The sequence below is a fragment of the Peromyscus leucopus genome, chromosome 1 (genome assembly GCF_004664715.2).
Source record: "Peromyscus leucopus breed LL Stock chromosome 1, UCI_PerLeu_2.1, whole genome shotgun sequence".
Lineage (NCBI taxonomy): Eukaryota > Metazoa > Chordata > Mammalia > Rodentia > Cricetidae > Peromyscus > Peromyscus leucopus.
The window spans coordinates 18,970,536-18,990,635 of record NC_051063.1 but is presented as its reverse complement, the minus strand read 5'-3'; the positions used below and the strand labels follow the sequence as shown (position 1 = coordinate 18,990,635).

The window sequence follows — 20,100 nt, the reverse complement described above, 5'->3', positions numbered from 1 at the left end:
CAGACAGAGAACACAGTGTTCTGAAATGAAGGCAGAGCTGTCACCCTTATAAAAATCCACATTGTCCCAGAGAAGAAAAAAGAATGTGGGAGCCCGTTTTCAGGTTCCTCATGGCTTTACCCAGCGGGTCCGCATAGAGAGGATGATTAGGACCATAGGCCCGAGTGCAGGTGTCTGAGATGGTCTGCACTTGGCTGTGCCAGGGTGTGTGTGTGTGTGTGTGTGTGTGTGTGTGTGTGTGTGTGTGTTAGGGGTGTAGGGGGGTGTCTTTTGCTCCACCCCTTGGTGTTTTTATAAATACCCTGAGGCAGAGATAGTCAGGGCTCCTTGGAATAGGTGAGGCTATCCTGTATTTTCTGTTTATCTCCACAATCTAAATCCTTCCATCTAATATTTCCTGCTGCTTTCACTCAAGAAAACTCTGGGAAACTGTGGGGTTGGTGGGTAAATGCCCCGCAAAGGAGAAAGTGAGAGTAAGCATCGAGGAGATCAGAAAAATGTGCTGGGTGACTTTCTCCCCTTTGGAGAATTCGCCATCAGTGATATGTGGCTGGACAACCTGTGCTGTCTGTCTCCCACAGCTGTCCCCTCCCACAGGTGGCCTCACTCAGCTTAACAGAAGCAATGACACCGAGATAACTAGGTGACAGGACACCCAGACCAGCAAGGTAGGTGGGGCAACAGATAAGCCGTAGGCCAATGGATCCCAGATTCCCAGCCATCACGAGGGAGAGGCTTCCAAGGCGTCCTCTCACAGACATACTGGAAAATGTTCCACTTTTCTGGAGTTAGTCTTTCCTTCCCACCAAGGGGATGAGTGAAATTCACTTGGAATAGGCTGCAGGACAGTTGTCCACTCTTCCTTCCACAATTTGAGTTTATCTTAGAAATCCAAATATAGGTCAGAAGAAGTCACATCATAGGTGGACAGTGACCGGCCACTCAGCAGAAACATCTTGGGCTTTGCTTGTATAGCATTGAGGAAAATACTTTAATAAATACAGTTACTCCTGATTTACCTATGATATCTCCGCCCCTGGCATGGCCAAGATGTTCTAGAATACACTTGGGTATCATTCCACAGTCATGGACCCGGAGCTTCCAGAGCACTGGCTGGGCAGGGGCTGGGTAGTCAGTGTTGGGTGGCGGCTGCTGTCGACGTACCAGAGAGTCCTTCCAGGTAGTAGGGCCTCAGTCACTACAGGCAAAGGTGGCTTTTCTCAGCTGCCCTGTGACAACTGGGTTTCACATTTCCTGAAACTAGATCTGTGGAAGGAGTCCCTGAAATTAAGAGGAGAGAGAGAGATCACAGAAGAATTAATTGGCCTTTTAAAGAGAGGGGTGGGGAAATTATGAACCAGAAAGATATTGGTCCTGGTGAATTTTGTAAATAAAAAGAGGAACCGAGACCCATTTACACTGTACACACACACACACACACACACACACACACACACACACACACACACACACCACACTCTCCCCAACTACACTGTGTAGCCTTGGGAATGCACTGGTACCAGGCCAATATCAAGGGATTGGGAGAGGTCAGGGGAAAGGTTGGCTGGCTGGAGCCTGACTCCGGGCCCTTAATCCACAGTGGGGTCTTGGCTTTCTGCCAGGAGCAGCTGAGCAAGCTAGATCTGTGGCACCCCCGTGACCTCAGATGCCCAGGGAGAGGAAGCCCTGGCCCCTTCTTACCTCTTTTGACTGTCAATTCTGAATATGGGCTTGTAGAGCTCTGGGATTTTCCGCTCGATCATGGGCCTGAGGCTGTCCCTCAGCTTGTTGTAGTTTTTCTTGAGCTCCTGCTGGTATTCCCGCTGCTCTGCTGTGATGAGACGCCTGTTCTTCTCCACGGCCTCACCACACCTGAGGTGGAGAAAGGAGCTTGTATGCCCTCAGGGTCTGTATTTTAGTGACTTGGAGAACAACAACAGTGTGTTGTCGGCTTCTTGAGGACCTCCACTATGGTCTGTATCTAAAATGTTTCCTCAAGGCCTGGTGTGCAAGCACTGGTTATCAGCTGACAGGCTCTGGGGATGTGATGGGATCCCGGGGCTTTGGAGCTAATGCATCCATGGAGAAGTCTATCTATAGTGTCATACTCTGATAGGCAATTGGGAGAAATAGGAGGTGCACCTCAATGAAGGGAGTGGGTCCTTGAAGGGATGATCTTGGGAGTATGTCTTCTCTGTAGCCTCCTCATCCCTTTTTCTTGACTTCCTGGCTACTGTGAGATGAACAGCCTCTTCTAAAACATGCCCCCCCCCCACCTGCCTTTTTGAAGGTCAAATAGATCTAGTTGACCACAGATGGAAACCCCAGAAACTGTGAGCCAAGTAGATATTTATTTCTGGCAAGTAGTTTTTTTTTTGTCACTGTGATGTGAAGTTTATAACCACAACCTCTAATATGTGTGTGTGTGTGTGTGTGTGTGTGTGTGTGTGTGTGTGTGTTGTATGCAAACACGTGTGATGTACACATGCCTGTGCGAGCACTCAGAGGTCAAAGGAGGGCATTGGGTAGCCTCCTCCATCACCATCTGCCTCATTCCTTTGATGCAGGGTCTCTTCCTGAACCTGGGGCTTATGATTTTTCCTTGGCAGCACAGTAAACCATCCTCCAGTCTCCCCTCATCCTTTCACTGCTGGGGTTACGGGAAGGTGTGGGACCAAGCCCTGCTTGTTACCTGGGTGCTGGGATCTGAACTCGGGTCCTTGTATTTGTGCATCACGTGCTCTTACCCCCCCTGAGCCATCACTGCAGCCCCACCAAGAGTGTTTTCAGACTTCATAGCCCATCAGATCCCTACAGAGCTTTCAAACAGCAGACTGTGGCTGGGCAGTGGTGGCACACACCTTTAATCCTAGCACTTACAAGACAGAGGCAGGTGGATCTCTGTGAGTTCAAGGCCAGCCTGATCTACAAAGGGAGTTTAGGACAGCCAGGGCTGTTACACAGAGAAACCCAAAACAAACCAAACAAAAGCAAAAAGCAGACTGTTAGGCCCTGCTTCAGATGTGTGAGTCAACTGCTGGGTTCTGCCTAAGCCCTGGGCATTCAGCTCAGGGCCTTGAAGAAAGCTACCTTACTTGGACAAAGAAGCTTAGAAAGACGCTACCCAATATAAAGTTGTTATCAGCACCAGGCCTTTAATGGGAAAGCTGTCTTGCGAAATGAAAGGCTTTTTTTTCTGAGGCTTGTACCACACACATACTGCCTCTCCAAGGCATTAAAAGAACCACCCCTGATCCTTTAAACCCTGAGGCATCAGAAGCCTACACAAAGTTGTGCCAGACACGCACTTTCTTAGGGCGCTCAGTCACCCACACAAGGGGCAATTCCCACCTAAGATGAGCTCATGAGAGGAACTAGAAGCCAAAACGTAGATGCAAAAAATGAGGAAACTGCTGTGTGAGAGGGGAGAAAAGCCATATGCCAGGTGTGACGCACACCTTCAGTCCTAGCTCTTGGGAGGCAGAGGCAGGTGGATCTCCATGAGCTGGAGGGCAGCCAGGTCTACACAGCGAGATCCCGTCTAAAAAAGGGAAAGGAATTAGAGCTAACAGAGCAAAGTAAGATAAAACAAAAGAGGAAGAGTGGCCAGAAAACCCAGCATCAAAACAACTTAACAAACAGCAACAGAGAGTAGGAAAATGAAAAGACAAACAGTCCTAGAAAAGAGTTAGAACTTCTAGAAATGGAGTCACAGAGCTAGAACGCCCTCAGTAGACAGGTAAAGCTAGACTCACTGGAGAACTAACGGCAGTGGCTGATAGCTGCCCAGAGCTGAAAACAGAACAGATCCCAGCGCACGCCACTGCAGCGAACTGCAGAGCATCAACACAAAGGAAAATCCTCAGCCTGTGGTTATCTGACTTTTGGACCGCATGAGTACAGCACAACCGTTCTAACTCAGTCTCCGCCCCAGCGATCCTCCCACCCAGAACTCTAGTCTAGAGCATGGGGACAGAGAGCGTGTTCAAGGCATGGGATAGGGTGAGCTGGAAGAGCAGAGACTCGCACTGCACCAAAATTTAGTTCTCTTCTTGCTCATTACAGGTGAGATGAGGAAGGGCAAAGAGCTGTGTGTGTGTGTGTGTGTGTGTGTGTGTGTGTGTGTGTGTGTGTGTGTGTGTGTGAGAAAACTTGAGTGCAAAGAGGCCAGAGGTGTTGAATCTCCCTTGAGCTGGAGTTGCAGGCAGTTGTGAACCACCTAATGTGGGTGCTGGGAAGCAAACTCAGGTTCCTTAAAAAAGAACGTACACACATTTAACTACTGAACCATCTTTCTAGTCCCCTGAATCACTTAGTATTTATAATTTTTTAAAATTTATTTTATTTTACGTGTGTGAATGTTTTGCCTTCATGGGCCCATGGAGGTCAGAAGAGGTCATCAGATCCCCTGGGACTGGATTTAAGGATGGTGGTAAGCTATACATGGGTGCTGGGAACTGAACCTAGGTCCTCTGCAAAAGCAAGAAATGCCATCTCTCCAGCCCCAATATTTATATGTTGTGTTTGTATGTGTGATGTGTATGCACACGTGTGTGTAGGTGCATACGTAGAAGCCAGGGGAAGACGTCAGGATTTTTCTTTGAGATAGAGTCTCTTACTGAACCTGGAACTAGGCTGGTGGCTAGCAAACCACAGCCATCCTGTCTCTGCCCCATTCCTATGCTGGGGTCCCAGGTGCACGCACAGAGACATCTGGCTTTTTATGTGGGTACTAGGGATTTGAACTCAGATCCCTCATAAAAGTCTCATGCTTGCACAACTCGTGCTCTTACCCACTGAGCTACCTCCCCAGCCCCAAGACCTTGCAGGAAAGAGAACAATCAGATAAGTGAGAAAATACGGAAAATACTGTAGTGTTTATGATGGTCTAGTGAGTTGGGGAGAAGAAGGGACAAGTGTGGCATTTGTCCGTCTGGGCTTTTGAGCGTTTCTGGCATTTCCTCTTAGGAAGAGACTAAGAGAGAAGACTTTGTCCTCAATGGCAGCCATCTGAAGAGCTCCAGGAGGCCAGGAGTACTGATTGCTGTAAGCCAGGCTGCCAGGCTTTCTGACTGGGTCTGATCAGTTACAGCTGAGTCAGGAGCCACTGTCTTAGGCAGGAGAAGCAACTGCAGACTTGGCCAGGGCCGAGTCTACAGAGCTGTCCTCATGGGAAGGGTGACTTGGGGTCATCGTGGAGCTCTGGGTTATCTATTAGCCTCCCGGGAAGCTGAGGAGATAGAGCTCACTGAAACACAGGCCCAACAGGGGCCACACCTGACTTCCAGCGACATCACCTCTGCCACCTGGAAGCAGAGGACACACCAGTGCAAAGCACTTGACACTGTTGTCACGTTCTCAGAGAGCAGCGACTTCCTCATTGTGGTTGGAAAAGCAAGCACCTGGGAGGGAGAACCTTCATCCACTGCTTGTGTTGAGGGTAACTGACCTGTCCTAACAGCCATTTTAAACGTACAGTTTGACGGGCCACCGCTGCTTCCATCAGTGTGGAGTGAAGGAGAAGGGAGGTTAACTAGTTAGGTCACAAGGCAGCAGAGGCCAGCAGGGTTGTTTCACGATGGCCTTCCTGCCTGGGACTTCACAGAGAGTGTGCTGGGTGGGGTGTAAGCTGGCACCGGCAGCTCTTTCAGAATGGTTCTTGGAGCCCATTTGGTTTTTTGAAAGCAGGAAGGCAAAAGAATCGAGTGACAAGGACGACAGGGATGGCCCGAGGAGTTAAGGTGAGGGTCCTGGGGGAGAAGTATGAACAGGAGGCAAGCAAGCAAGCAGCTGCAGCAGCTTCTGTCCAAAGGCTGCTGCTCTCAATGCAGTAGTACAAGGGCTCATCAGAAATACAGAATCTGGAGCCAGGCATGGTAACTCATACCTGAAATTCCAGTACTTGGGAGGTTGAGACAGGGGGGTTGCAAGCGAGAGATCAACTTGGGGCTACAGGGTGAGACCCTGCCAAAACAACCACTACCACCACCACCACAGCAGCAGCAGCAACAACAACAACAACAAACCCAAACCCAAAACCGAAAGCCAAAAACCACCAGGAAAATAAATCCCTAAACCAATCAACCAACCAAACAACCAACCAACCAACCAACCAACCAAACAAACAAACAAAAAACAAACAAACAAACAAACAAAAGTCAGAGTCTTGGGCCCTACTCCAGACTTACTGAACCATAATCTGCACTTGATAGGTACCACCCTGGTGTGCAAACAGAGAGAGAGGTATGGGAAGTCCTGGAACCCACGACATCCTTAAGCCTGCACAGCAGGCCAGGAGCAGTCAGGATGGTGGGCCGACAGCCTAGTTTCCCAGGACATTGCTACTAGAAGGTTTTGTTATGCTACCTAGGCTGGTCTTGAACTCACTATGTCCATCAGGGCTAACTGCAAACTCACAGCTATTCTTCTGCCTCAGCTTCCTGAGAATAGTGTTTTAAGAGAACGCTGACTTTGAATAAGAATTATGGGTTAATTTAAGTGTAAGAGCTAGTTAGCTTGAGCTACCAGCTGAGCATTTATAAGTAATATTAAGCCCTGAGTGGTTATTTGGGAACTGCTGAGTGGGAGAGAACCCTCTTTTTTCATATGGCACCCAGTGTGGGGCTTGAACCACAACCCTAAGATTAAGAGTCTCATGCTCTACTGACTGAGCTAGCATAATTCTTATCTATGTTTAGCCATGTGGCTTGGTACAAGGGCAACAAAGCAAAAGTAAACAAACTACTATGCAGTAAAGAAAATGTACCTTGTATATAATGGCAGAATTGCAATCAAAAAGGAAACCCAACATTAATAGATGCAATCTATTGTATATACCTATTTCCAAGCATCTGTGCTTCATTGCAGGAAGAAGTGTTCTCTAGACACAGCAATGTTGGGCATTTCTCCAGAAAGCTTATGATAAAGGCAGTATCTTTAATTTCGCCCAATAGCAGCCTTCTACTGGGTTTTCACTAAATTTGGCAAACCAACTTTTAGCTTCCTTTCTCCTCACCTGCCCTGCAAGAATATTCCTATACTCAAACAGGGCACCAAGGTTCTGGATGTGAAGGCAACTAGTACTATGCTTCTCTCTTGTAAGTGAAGTGGCATCATACCCTTCTTCGTCATTCTCTAGGGCCACTGGAGACCAGAGGTACATATCTGCATTGCAGGGGTCCCACGGCCCTGCTCAAATGGCCATCTTCTGTCGAGGCTGAACCAGCTACTGCACAGAAGTCAGTTGCACAGCTGAGGCTGGCCTCGCATGTGGACGTACGGGGCTTCTTTGCAAAGGCCCGGTTTTAGAGCCTTCCCTTTGTCTATCCAATTGAGGCAACACCTAGTTTCAGGTTTCTAAGGTAAGTCACTGTACAATTTGCAGAACCACATTATTAATGTGGTTAATAATACTATTATATACAAATAGTGATACTATTAATGCAAACAGCTTTGACTTAATTGTGCCAGTCACTATCAGCACAGACAGAATAGGAATGGCCAAGATCCGGAAGACCTTCTGCGACTCAGCTCTTCTGCTGCCAAGTGGCAGCCATCAGTAAATTCATCTCCCATCTCCAAAGCTCACATGCCTCATGTGTAAAGTGAAGAAGACGCCACCTGTCTTACAACATGACTGTGGGGCACAGCGCAACAGTGGCCGTGAAGCACTCTGCACACGAAGAGCTAGTTTCTTAGTGGTAGTCCAAGCACGGTTGCTCTACTGCCCTGGTTCTTGAGCTTCAGTGTGTGTGTGTGTGTGTGTATGTGTGTGTGCCTGCACATCGGGCAGGGTTCTTAAACCGGAGTCTGTTTTGTAGTGGTGGGGATGCCATCCTCGGCCTCATGCACGTTGGGCAAACACTGCATTGCTGAGCAGTGCCCACGCTGCCACCCCACCCCCCACGTCCGCCTCCTCCTTTCTTACCGCATTATGAACTCCTTGAAGCATAACCTCAGCTTGTTGTGATGTCGATAGAGCTTTGGGTCAGCTGGAATTTCAGCCAAGAACACTTGGGCCACCTCCAGCGGTCCCTGGTGGAGGGAGCGAAACACGATATAGATACTGAAATGAAAATTAAATTACTTGGGAGAGAGAGAATGCTCGGAGGGCTCCCTAGTTTGAACAGTTAATTTTGTAGCTTGTTTCATGAAAACAAAAGGCCTAGGGAGGTGGTGAACTTCTCAGGAACCTGACTGCTGAGGAGAACTCAGAGTTTTAGGAGAATACTGACTAGTGTAAGTGCATATTCTCAACCAAATACTAACCCGACAGCTTTCCCCTCAGACCACAAGGTAATGTCTGCAGCAAAGGCTAAGTACTGTGGGGGGCTCCTCTAATGCAAGGACTGCCTCTGTCTGTCCAATCCCATTTACTTATCTGGTAGCCCCAGTGGAGGAAACCATTTTGTGTAAGCCCTGGTTTGAGCCAGAGAAACGCACAGGCCATCTGTGGCCTACGGTGGTGAGAGCAAATAGCGTCCGTGTTCTTCATAGGCTTGGGACTCACGAGCAGAAACATCCTACTTTTTTCCCTAATCTTGGATATACAATAGTCTTTCTCCTGTCTGACACCTCTGGTCCCTTTATGTTGAGTGCACTTAGAACTTCTGCAGGGGACCCTCAAATGGAGAAGGGGCTGGCTGCGAAGGACGATGGCTGGTGAGTTGTTGAGTGTGACGGTGTGGAGAACTAATATCAAGGAGCCCACTAGACACAAGGTACTAACCACGCTGTGTGTCTCTCCATCTGAGACAGGCTTTGTTCCATGCTTAACTCATGTGTAACGGTTCTCACAGGAGTAAGAAGCACCGACCTTTTTAGTTGGCCCAAGAGCACAGTCCTGGGCCAGTCCCGGTTGGCAAGGCTCTTGCTCTGCTGGGTATACCTTGTAGCTAGGGAAGGAGGTAGATGCTCTGGGCCTTTTCTTCGCCATATTCACATTCTCAGATTAGTCCCAAGCCCTGCACATAGCTCTGCCTATGCTGGACACACGTCAGCTCTCTCCAGCAGGACTCCAGTTCTGGGACACACGGCTAGATCTGGTCCCAGATTAGAGACTCTGAGAGAATGGCATCCCTTAAATACAGTCCACTCCTGTCCAGGTTTTCTTTGGGAAGACGGCATGTGGCCTGATCATCAAGTCCTAAGAAGGATGTAGACCTCATGAACAAAGGATGAGCCCGGCCGAGCCGCTGGTAGGGAAGCCTGCCTACCTGGTTTACAGTGGCCCCCACAGAGCCTTGCAGTACCATCTGCAGCATCTTCGCATCTGGGGGCTCCTGGTGAGTGGCCACTGCTAACTGCAGGGTCTTCTTCTTCATATCTTCAATGGCAACTTCAATGGGGGTCAACACGAACTGAACAGAAGACAACAGTACAGTGAGGTCACGGGCTCCCCCAGACCCCGGCAAACCTGGTACCCTGGCAGGGAGGCCACCTGGATTTGGAGAAGCAGCTAAGGAAGGACTCTCCGGGCACTTTGGAATCATCTGAACAGGTCACATAGAGAGGTGGGCTTGCCATTTCTTGAGCATCTACATGTTCAGCATCGTAAATGAGTCTCTCCTTTAAACACCCTCCTGTTCTTCCTACTCTACAGTAAAGGGGGGATTTATAAGATCAAGTAAGTAACGCAAAGTGTATTAAGTGTTAAGGTACAAATCTGATCACGATTATGCCTCTCTTCAAAGCCCACGTTCTTTCTATCTGGTTGGGCTTCCTTTTCTATTATTGAACAAGTTACAAGGGAAAGTTCAGCAGCCAAGATCTTCTTTCCCATGACCACGGAAGTTTTTGACATCATCTGGGCCCTTTCCAACTCACCCTGGTGGTGACCCCTGGTGAAGAGCATTTTCTTCAGGACCCATCTAGTTGCTAAGTTCTGCTGGTTTGGGGTAGGGGCCTTCCTGAACGCGATGGGTCAAATCCTGTCTCCCCCAAATCCACATGCTAAAGTCCTGACCTCCAGGGGCTCAGACGGTGACCTCGTTTGTAGGTAATAAAGTTAAAGTGCGTTTAATAGGGTGGACCTAATTCGTATAATTGGCATCCTTAGGAGATGAGGACACAAGTGTGTACAGAGGACAAATGATGTGAGTGGCCCTGGGGGAAGATGGCCTTTGACAAGCCCAGCGGACAGGCCTGGGACAGATTCTCCCTCAGCCCTCACAAGGAACCAACCAGCCAAGCCTTTGACTTTGAACTGGAACTGTCGAGACAATACATTTCTGTTGGTTAAGCCACCCAGTCCATGGCACTTTGTTACCCAGCCCAAGCAATGGAAAGCACAGAGGAGTTCTAGGGAACTGTATGTGGCTACAGGGACACTTGTAGACAATGTGTCTCTGTGTCGTGCCGAGAATATCTTACTGTTCAAAAGTCCAAAGCAGTGAGAACCACACTAGATACCTACGAAGCCTCCTTTCTGTTGACGGCCTCCAGGGCAGGCTCCTCTGCCCTCTGTGAGTGTTCCTCCCTGAGGAAGCTGCAGCTCTCAATGGTGGTCTAGATGGCTGCTCTCCAGCCAGTTCAGCCCATGCAGCTCCTGCCCTGAGAAGCAGCGGTTGGTTGCAAGTCCTCTCCTTGCTCACTGACTTGATTAGGCCTGTTACACTTGTTATTTTAATGAATAACACATAAACTGATGAACTAAGGGTGTGGAAAGAAAGAGTTGTTTCTATGAAGATCAAGCGGAATGCTTGGGCAAGATGTCATGAAAGTGAGTGGCTATAAAAATTCCTGTCATATTAGGTATACTCAAGACAACTGTAAAAGGCTTTGGGCTAGGCTCTCATCAAGATCCAGAAGCTATCTGCTCACACGTCAGTTAACAAGGATTTGTAAGGCTTCATTCTGCATCATGGAAAACAAACTGAAAACTGGGTGTGGTTTATACAACAGACAATGCTGTTGTGACCAGTCAAGCCACGAATTAGAGAAGGCTGCAGTCCCATATAAAGGGATGGGATGTGAATTAGCTTGTAGGGATTTAAAGGAAAAATGGAGTGTTTGTGATGGATTCTATTAAAATGGGTTAAATCTTCCAAAATACATAAGGTCTTTCTTGCCAACATTTTTATTAAGAAATTGGAGCCAAATGCTTTGTGCACAGCCACAAGAAGAATCTGGAGCCGGAAGTCAGGTTGACATGCCTGCCTCATCTGTGCCCTTCCCACATAGAACACCAGCTCAGGGGGGCGGCTTGTCTGTGGTTCCCTCTCCAGTAACTAAGACTACAATAACGCCTGAAATACCTACAGCCTTTAGGTACATACTTTTTTTTTTTTTTTCCAACAGAAGGCTGGGGTGAAGTGTGCAGTGTCCACCTAGCAAGCACAAGGCCCTGAATTTAGTACCTAACACTGCACAAAATATTTAAAATTTAAGTACAGTCATTCATCTCTCCATGGAAAGTTGGTTCTGGGAACTACTCTCTCCAACCACACTGAAATTTGAGGATGTTCAGTGTTTTGAACATGAAGTACACCCACAGCATCACGTACTGGGGGCCTGGTTTCCCATGGAAATCTACATAACCAGTGGGTGAATCTCTTGATGAATTGATGACAGGAGATATGATATGAAGTGTAGAGGATAGGCTTGGCTGGGTGATGTAGGTCTGTGCGAGCATGCCCTTGGGGGGCTGTTATTTTTCCTTGACCCCTTCCTGTAAGCCTCACTGTCTGCTTCCTGCTCACTGTGGTGTGTACTGAGTGGCTCGGTAGGCCTTCTTCCCATGATGCATGTATGGGACTTGGAACACTGTGAGCTACAGGAAATCTTCCCCTCAGTTGTTTCCATCAGGCACTCGGTCACAGCAGTGAGAAACATACAGTGAAGTGTCAGAGCCTCCACATCCGATGGCTGCAAAGGCCGTGTAGCCAGGTGCTTTACCATATTCTTTAGGGGAAAATGACAAGGATAAAAGGTCATACAAATTCTTTATAGATGTAAACTTTCCCTTCAAAATGCTAATTCATTGTTGGCTGACTCCATGGACACAAAACCTGGGAATATGAAGGGCCAACTGTATAGACATCTTATGTAAGTTTATAATTAAAATGGAAAGAGATGACACTGTAATTAAATATGTAACCATGCTATAGAAAGAGTTATGCTATATTATACATAAATATATAAAATATACATATCATAAATATATCATATAACTTATTAATATTAACTAACATAACAAATATATCATATACTATAGATTTAAATTATTTTATATATTTATATATAAATATCTTATATGTAATATACAAAATAACAAATACATAAAATATTTAAATATGTTTTATGTGTAAATATTACATATTATATGTAAAATGTAAAACTATACTATATTAAAGAGTTAAATATTTAATATGAAGTATTGTTTTGAAAGGTGTAACTAACTGAATGGGATTCCTTGGCCCCATGAGTGTGAGAGACTAGTTTTCAAGGGCGTCTTTGTACATGCTAGATAACTGACCTACCACTGAACTGCACATCCAGCCCTTGGCTTATTCAGACAAGCTCTTGCTACATAGTTTAGGTTGCTTTAGACTTGCTATGCAACCCAGAATGCTATCTAACTCAAGTCGCTCTTGCCTCAGCCTCTGGAGTGTTGGGGTTATAGGCATGCATTCCCAGGCTTGGCACCTATTTGTTGGATCTCACTACATAGTCCTGGTTGGCTTGTAACTTGTTATGTAGATAAGGCTGGCCTTGAACTCACAGCAATCCACCTGCCCGTCTCCTCAGTACTGAGATTACCAGCCTTTTTCTTTTTCTTTTTTCTTCAAGGTCCCCTTCAGTCTCATTAGGAGAGCTGGTGTGGGGTCTCAGAGATGACCCAGACCCACTCCTTCAGGGGTGGCCACTCCCCTCAGGGGCATACCTCCTCCTTCTGGATGACTCGGATCCTGGTCTTGATGTAGGGGAAGGCGTGCATGGTGGTGAGCACGGTATTCCTGCGATGTTGCTCATGCAGCTCTCCCCGGGGCCGTCCCTCCAGAGTGAAGGGGGTGGTGTACATGAACCTCCGAAGGTTGAAATTCTTCTCGAAGTAGGTCACCCTGTCTTTCATCTCATACTCATCAAAGTAAGGCTCCACAAAAGTGATCTGTATGTAGGCCTGGAGGAAGAGGTGAGAAGAAGGAAGAAAGAGCCATCCAGTCAAGGAGATGTATGGCGCCTTGGAAGGGCATGCTGGGACAGAGCACAACACTCCTTTCCAATCAGAAAACCACCAGTGCCGAATGCCTCAGGCCAGAACTCAGAATCTGCCCTTCTCTTCTCCACCTCGGGCAAAGAAAGGCTCTTGAGACTGTGTAAGGGAGTGTGCTTCAGGGAAGAGTGAGGTCTACTTGCTTCCTCCTCTAGCACAGCAAAGGCATCCATCCATCTGCTGTTCCAGGGAGGCAAACCTTCCTTACTGAGTGGCCCTGATGAAGACCTACTAATCAGGCAGTACAAATGCTTACACTCAGAAAATGCATAGTACCACGTGTGTGCTAGGATGGAGCAGCTGGAATGTTCAAATGAGCATCAGTGAGTGTAAGATGCATGCCTACTCTATAAGCCAAAGCTCTGTATGCAGCTAAATGACACCCTGCAAGAACCCCACTCCGTGTGTGTACGTACCCACGTGTTTGTGTGGGGCTTTTCTTGGATTGGATGTACTTGTTGCTGTCTTGAATCAGAGCAGCTGTGACCACCCACATGCAGGAAGAGGGTGGGCTGCTGGAGCCCCTCCCTCCCTATGTCCACTACTCCCCTCTGTTGGCCACGCTCCTCCCTAGAGATGAAGCTGCAAACAGCCACGGAGAGGAAGAGTTTCTCTGGTGGAGTAGCTGTCCATAAATTGCATAGAGGATTTCCTGGTGGTGCAGCTGACTATGAGAGCCCATGCTCCTCTAAATAACACCAATAAACTCATGGCCAAGTTAGACCTGAACAGAACCCTTTCTTCGATCTGCTCTTTCCCTCACTATATGAGGTGAACAGAAACAGACTCCTCAGGAGAGTCACATGACATCAAGAAAATGAAAAGTAATAATCAGCCCGAATCAGAGCAACATTGTTCATAACAAACAACTAGGAACTGCCTAAATGTCCCTCTAGTGGAGATCCCAAGCGAAGTGTATTCATCAACATGGCATGAAAAGGAAGGAAGTAGTCACAACATGGTGAGTCTTAAGTGGGCTATGCTGAGTGAAAGAAGTCAGCCTCACAGGGCTGCATGCTCCCACGTGTCCACGCTCCAGAGAGGACAATCTATACCGACTTGGGGACTCTAGCTTGGCGACCACTAAAGGCTGAAAGTAGAGTGTGGTGACAGAAGAGCCAGGGAAACATTTCAGAGTGACAGGATGGTTTTGTACCTTGACTGTCAAGGTAGTGGTCATGTGTGTGTCAAAATGCACTCAACTACATACCAGTGAATTACACACACACACACACACACACACACTGGAAAAGGGTGCTTGTTAACGACTAAGAGTTCTTTAAAGACACGAGGAAGAAGAATGGAAATGAGCCATGAATGCAGGCTGAGACAGCCATCCAGAGAGGAGGAGGGTGGGTTAGTGACCTCACACTGTAAATCATGCTTTAGAATAATGAGATCTGGGTGGGACTCTGGGTTAGGACTCTCATTCCAAGCTCACAACCCACTCTGGGAATTTTAAAAGAGAGGAAAGGCCCTGACATTGGGAAGGTCACTTGGGCTGTGCTCAGATTACTGTGGGCACACAGCCAGTCCTATCTTCCAAGGACTCCAAACATTCCTGCTCAATGCTTATCGTAATGATTGCTTTCAGGCTTCAGCTGGGGAATGTCTCTCAAATGAGTGAGTGTTCCAACAAATGGAGAAAAACTTGTAGTTGGCCAATTCCTCCCTATCGGTATCATCTTTTTGCAATCCTGAAGACAGACCTCGGGGACCCACATGGAGAGGGCACAGAATCCGCCCTTCCTCCTGGCCTTGCACTCCGTGTATCCATTACTGTATAACTGCAATCAGAATACGGTACTGTTTTGAGTCCTTGCACTCATCCTGGTGAATGCTCTAACCCAAGGGTGTCATGAGAACTCCTACACTTGCAGCCAGAGAGAGGTATGGGTGGTGTGAGACGTATGGGAGCCCCACTTGAGGCTCATGTTTGAAACACAGGCAGTCTTGAACTGGTGAAGTCCATGTTCCACGGGAGCTGTCAGCATCCGAATTGCACAGCACTATCAGCTCAGAGGTGGGACGGGCAACATCTTGGTGTGGAACGAAGTCTACACCCCTTGATCCTTCCTCCTATACCGCAGCAATCCTACTCACGGCTAGAAGGTAAGAAACCTAAAGAATGATGCCACTAAACACTGTCAGCCAGACGCTGCTGAAGCTTTTAGACAACACGCACAATTTATGTGTATGACTGTATATGTCACAATTGTGCATGCACCCTTGGAGGCCAGAAGAGGGAGCGGGATGCCATGCAGCTGCAGTTACAGACTGTTGTGAGCCTCCTATTGTGGGTGCAGGGAACCAATCCTGAGTCCTTTGGAAAAGCAGGAGGCTCTCTTCACTGCTGAACCATCTCTCCAGACCCCAGAAGTTGGGATTTTAAAACATATTTTTAAGTTGAAAGTTTAAACATTTTATAGAAATGCACTAATGAGTCACAGTGATTAAGAAGAATGTGGGTTGGGTATCGGACCTCATGGTGGAGCAGAGGCTCCGCCATTAACAACCATCTTAGAAAGTTGTTAAACTTTTCCAAGCCTCCATTTCCTTACTTATAAAATAGAAACAAGCAAACCTATTCCTAAGGGCTGCTGGAGGATGACAGGAAATGATTTAAACATACAGCTGGTGTTTAATAAATAATAGCTCTTAGCATTTAGGCATCTGCACTGGCCTGCCCTCAGGGTCCTGACAGGATACATCCTCAGCTGCAGCCACTAAGAGCACCTGCTGTGTGCATTCGCTACTGTTTCCTTATAAGAGGCGGGCCTTGTATGCCTCTGGTCTCTTTCTCTGCTCCTATCCCCAGGGACCGGTCTCTGCCCTCTTCTCTGCACCTTCTCTTCCCTCCCCTCATAAACCTCCCTGTTGTATAGTGTGACTTCTTCCCGCCATTCTTAAAATTAAATAGCTCCTATTATAATTTTTGTTTTTGAGCATGCTTTTTTTTTTTTTTTTGGTTTTCTGAGACAGGGTTTCTCGGTATAGTCCTGGCTGTCCTAGAACTCACTCTATAGATCAGGCTGGCCTTGAACTCACAGAGATCTGCCTCCCTCTTCTTCCTGAGTGCTGGATTTAAAGACATGCACCTCAACACTGACTAGCTGTTTAAAAAGTTATTTATTTTACATCCTGAGCACAGTCTGAGTCTGTTTTTTAAAAGACCTGATCAATCTGTAATTAAACCCTGGAGGAGGGGGCATGATTGTCTGCTGGCTAGCGTGATGTTTACATGCCCTGCAAATCCTATCACCAGCGAGGCTGAGGCAATAGAACATCGAATTCAAGGCCAGCCTGGGCTACATAGCAAAATCCTGTCTCAAATCTAAATGGGCTGAGGAGGTGGTTCAGGGGGTAAAATGCTCGCTGTATAAGCATAAGAGCATGTGTTCAGTTCCCCAGCACCACATAAAAAGCCAAGTGCAGCTGGCCAGTGGTGGCGCACGCCTTTAATCCCAGCACTCGGGAGGCAGAGCCAGGTGGATCTCTGTGAGTTCGAGGCCAGCCTGGTCTACAGAGTGAGATCCAGGACAGGCACCAAAACTACACAGAGAAACCCTGTCTTGAAAAACAAACCAAACAAATCGAAAAAAGCTAAGTGGGAGCCGGGCATGGTGATACATGTCTTTAATCCCAGTGCTCAGGAGGCAGAGGCAGGTGGATCTCTGTGAGTTCGAGGCCAGCCTGGGCTACAAAGCGAGTTCCAGGACAGCCAGGGCTACACAGAGAAACCCTGTCTCGAAAAACAAAACAAAACAAAAAGGCCAAGTGAGACATTGCATCGTGCATGTGTGTCCTCAGTGCTGGGGATGGGGAAGGTGGTAGAGATGGGTAGACCCTGGTGTTTAAAGGCCAAACAGGGAACTCCAGGTAGAAAAAATAAGGTGGTACATGATAGAGAAAGACACTTGATGCTAACCTCTGGCTTCCACATGTGGGCATGTATGGGAGCGTGTAACCGAGTGCACACGAGCATATACCTCACTCACACATGTGTGTGCACACGCACATACCCCCAAACAGAACAAAACATGGTTGCATTTGAAGGACTGGGAGAGTCTGGACACAGAAGGCCATTTTGTGTTTTCAGGGTAGAGTCTGGTGGTTGTTTTTTAGTATATTTTCTCCATACCTTGTTAGGATCCAACTTGGTTTTATCCACAGGAGTGGAGTCTTTTATCACTTCCACAAACTCTGCACCAAAACATTGGCCATAAAATCCCTAGGGAAGAGAGGCCAAGAGTATATAAATTCATTTGGAAACCATGCAACTCTTTGGAACCAGTACAAGGCAGAATTTGTTGATTATTGATGGTCCCTCTGAGCTAAGAAGCAAACTTAAGCACTTCCTGAGACAGAAATAAAAGTATAAGATGTTCAGCACACTCCAGTACCCAAGCCTCCCCACAATACAGATGCAAGGTCTCAAATTCAGCCAATGCCATCACATCTCGAGGCAGCTCCTTGGGTAGGGCACTCTTTACTTCTTGCATTTTGCACCCTGGACATTTGGAGGTCGCCAGGCTTCCCATAATGAGGCAAGCCAAATGTGCAAGGAGACGAGATGCATGCTTCTAATTTTAAGCAGAGGACACAATATTAGGGAGTTAAGAGCCTGGGCCAATGGCTAGTTTTCCTTGTCTCGAGGTGAATGACTTTGGCCAACCGCCCAACCTGACTAGGCCACAGCTTCTCGGAGCTGACTCCTCTCGCCTTATTTGGCAGCCTGAGGAACGATTGGGCAACACAAGTGTCTAAGCTTTACAGTCATAAGAGGAGACAGTCAAAGCAGCATCATGGCAGCCTGCACGGGGACTCTCTGGCTGAATGTCAGCTCTCCACAGGATCCTGGTCTCTCAGTCCGAGAAGGCTCTTCCTTGTCCCTCTCAATTTCTGCTTCTGTTTTCCTGGCTTTTCTCTCTGCTGTTCCTTTTTGCTCTGTCCTTTGTGAGCCTACTACTGTTTTCTGTTTCATAGAGTAGCTGCCAGGTTGGAGCTGGGGCTGGCCGTAGCTACGTTCCAATTGCTTTGGGTCAGAGTGGACTGTGTTGTTTAGGGACACTTAAGGACAGCCTCACCACTGAGGGGGAAGGGAATGACTCTGGAGTTTGGTGAGATTGCTTGCAAATCAAGATGAAAATCTTCACATCAAAAAGCACCATGACAAATGCCTGTTGGTACACAGATTGGTAATGTGTGGGAGGGCATGACCAATGCCTGTTGGTACACAGATTGGTAATGTGTGGGAGGGGCTATAAGTAAGCATGGATGCTGACTGAATTTTACACAGTCTTGAAAATCACTATCGAGATTTTAATTTCAAACTTTGTAAAACAAACATAGGATTCAAGAGAAAACTGTCCAAGTCTTGTGGTGCTCACAATCTTGCCTACTACCTTCATACTACAAATGCAATGTAGAAAATTTATATAGAGGTTGGTAATGAGCACATTAAAAAGAAAAAGATACATCCTATCTTGCTTTTGGGAATGTACAAGGTCAAGGATACAGCAGCACTTTCTCACCTCCAGCCTATGTGAGATCTCAGGAAGCTTTGTAATGGCCGGCTCCTTGTACACAAATTCCTGCTCATCCAAATCCCCAAATCTGGATCCGTAGAAACCAACTCGGAAGTAAGTTCCAAACATCCTCTTATGGTCCTGTTACAGAGGAAAGGGAAGCTCTCTTTAGCTGTGTCGCTACTGGTGAACCACTTGGCTAAAAGGATTGGTTATTGGGCTGCAAACATTTTATTCCCACAGCTGACATTAAGGGGAACCCCTCTGTTGAGCAGATTTAATATTTACATAATAAACCCTAGAAATGATTACAAAAGAAATCCCATGAAAAACTCCTGGGGCTTCATTGAACTGAATTTTTAAAATTCTCACATTTTCTAGCTATAAAGCAATTCAACCTGTCACATTGTATTCCTGGACCTTCCTTGTTCGATTCAGAGTTACAGCACTGATGAACTCAAGGGAAATCTTTAGCCAGGAAGCTGGTGGAGCATCTCGAGGGCAGGGTCACCTGACACCAGCTAACAGAACCTTCAGGCCAGGCTCATCCCAGCTACCTTGTTGATGATGTTGTCAAAGGCCTTCTGTAGTTTGTCATGAGTGGAGGTCAGCTTCCGGAAATCTCTATGTGCTTCCAGGATGGGGATGACCAGCTTGTAGACTTCATTAACTGTCTCATACAAGCCTCCCTGGGAAAGAGGAGATTATTTAATGCACTGGAAATTTAAGAAGAAGAAGAACCAGAGTTAATTACACAAACAGCATGCAGGGGAGCATCCTAGTGTTTTACAGAATCCACGACTGTCTGGGCATCTTTGGAGACCAGGCACCTTGCTAAGAGGTCCTGAATGGTGATGCTAGCCAGGGAGGTGGCTGTCCACAAACTGAAGACAGGGGAAAAGATGGCGCAGGTAGTAAGGGGCTCGGAGAGGTGGGCTTGTGGTTCTCCTCTAACCAGATGCAGGACCTCAAGGGAGCTAACGGAGTTCTAACCAATTGATTTTATCTAGGATTTCAGGAAACTAAAGGATACATGGTGCGTGTGTGTGTGTGTGTGTGTGTGTGTGTGTGTGTGTGTGTGAATATGGGCAAAGTACAATATGTATATGGGAAAATGTAATAAGGAAGCTAGTTTTGTACAATCACTAAAAATTAATTTAAAAACTATTTTTTGGTTTCTCTCTTTTTTTTTTTTCTCCAGAGCTGAGGACCAAACCCAGGGCCTTGCACTTGCTAGGAAAGTGCTCTACTACTGAGCTAAATCCCCAACCCCATATTTTCTGGTTTCTAAAATAGAAAACAAAGATAGGAAAATAAAGGCAGTGAATCCAATAATTCAAATACATAGAAAGTATAAGG

At 47.0% G+C, this 20,100-nt stretch overlaps 1 protein-coding gene across 3 annotated transcripts in view; it reads right to left on the bottom strand.

The window, feature by feature from the left end:
• Positions 1-972: 972 nt before the first annotated feature.
• Dock8 (dedicator of cytokinesis 8) overlaps positions 973-20,100 on the bottom strand; it is a 201,826-nt gene continuing 182,698 nt past the window's right edge. For all 3 annotated transcript variants that reach the window (XM_028894144.2, XM_037205379.1, XM_037205382.1), the window contains 8 exons: positions 19,299-19,430; positions 18,748-18,882; positions 17,355-17,444; positions 12,884-13,120; positions 9,216-9,359; positions 7,928-8,034; positions 1,702-1,872; positions 973-1,281 (listed from right to left, as the gene is read on the bottom strand). In XM_028894144.2, the coding sequence (XP_028749977.1) occupies positions 1,221-1,281; positions 1,702-1,872; positions 7,928-8,034; positions 9,216-9,359; positions 12,884-13,120; positions 17,355-17,444; positions 18,748-18,882; positions 19,299-19,430 (1,077 nt within the window). In that variant the 3' untranslated portion in view covers positions 973-1,220. The remainder of the gene's footprint in view (positions 1,282-1,701; positions 1,873-7,927; positions 8,035-9,215; positions 9,360-12,883; positions 13,121-17,354; positions 17,445-18,747; positions 18,883-19,298; positions 19,431-20,100) is intronic.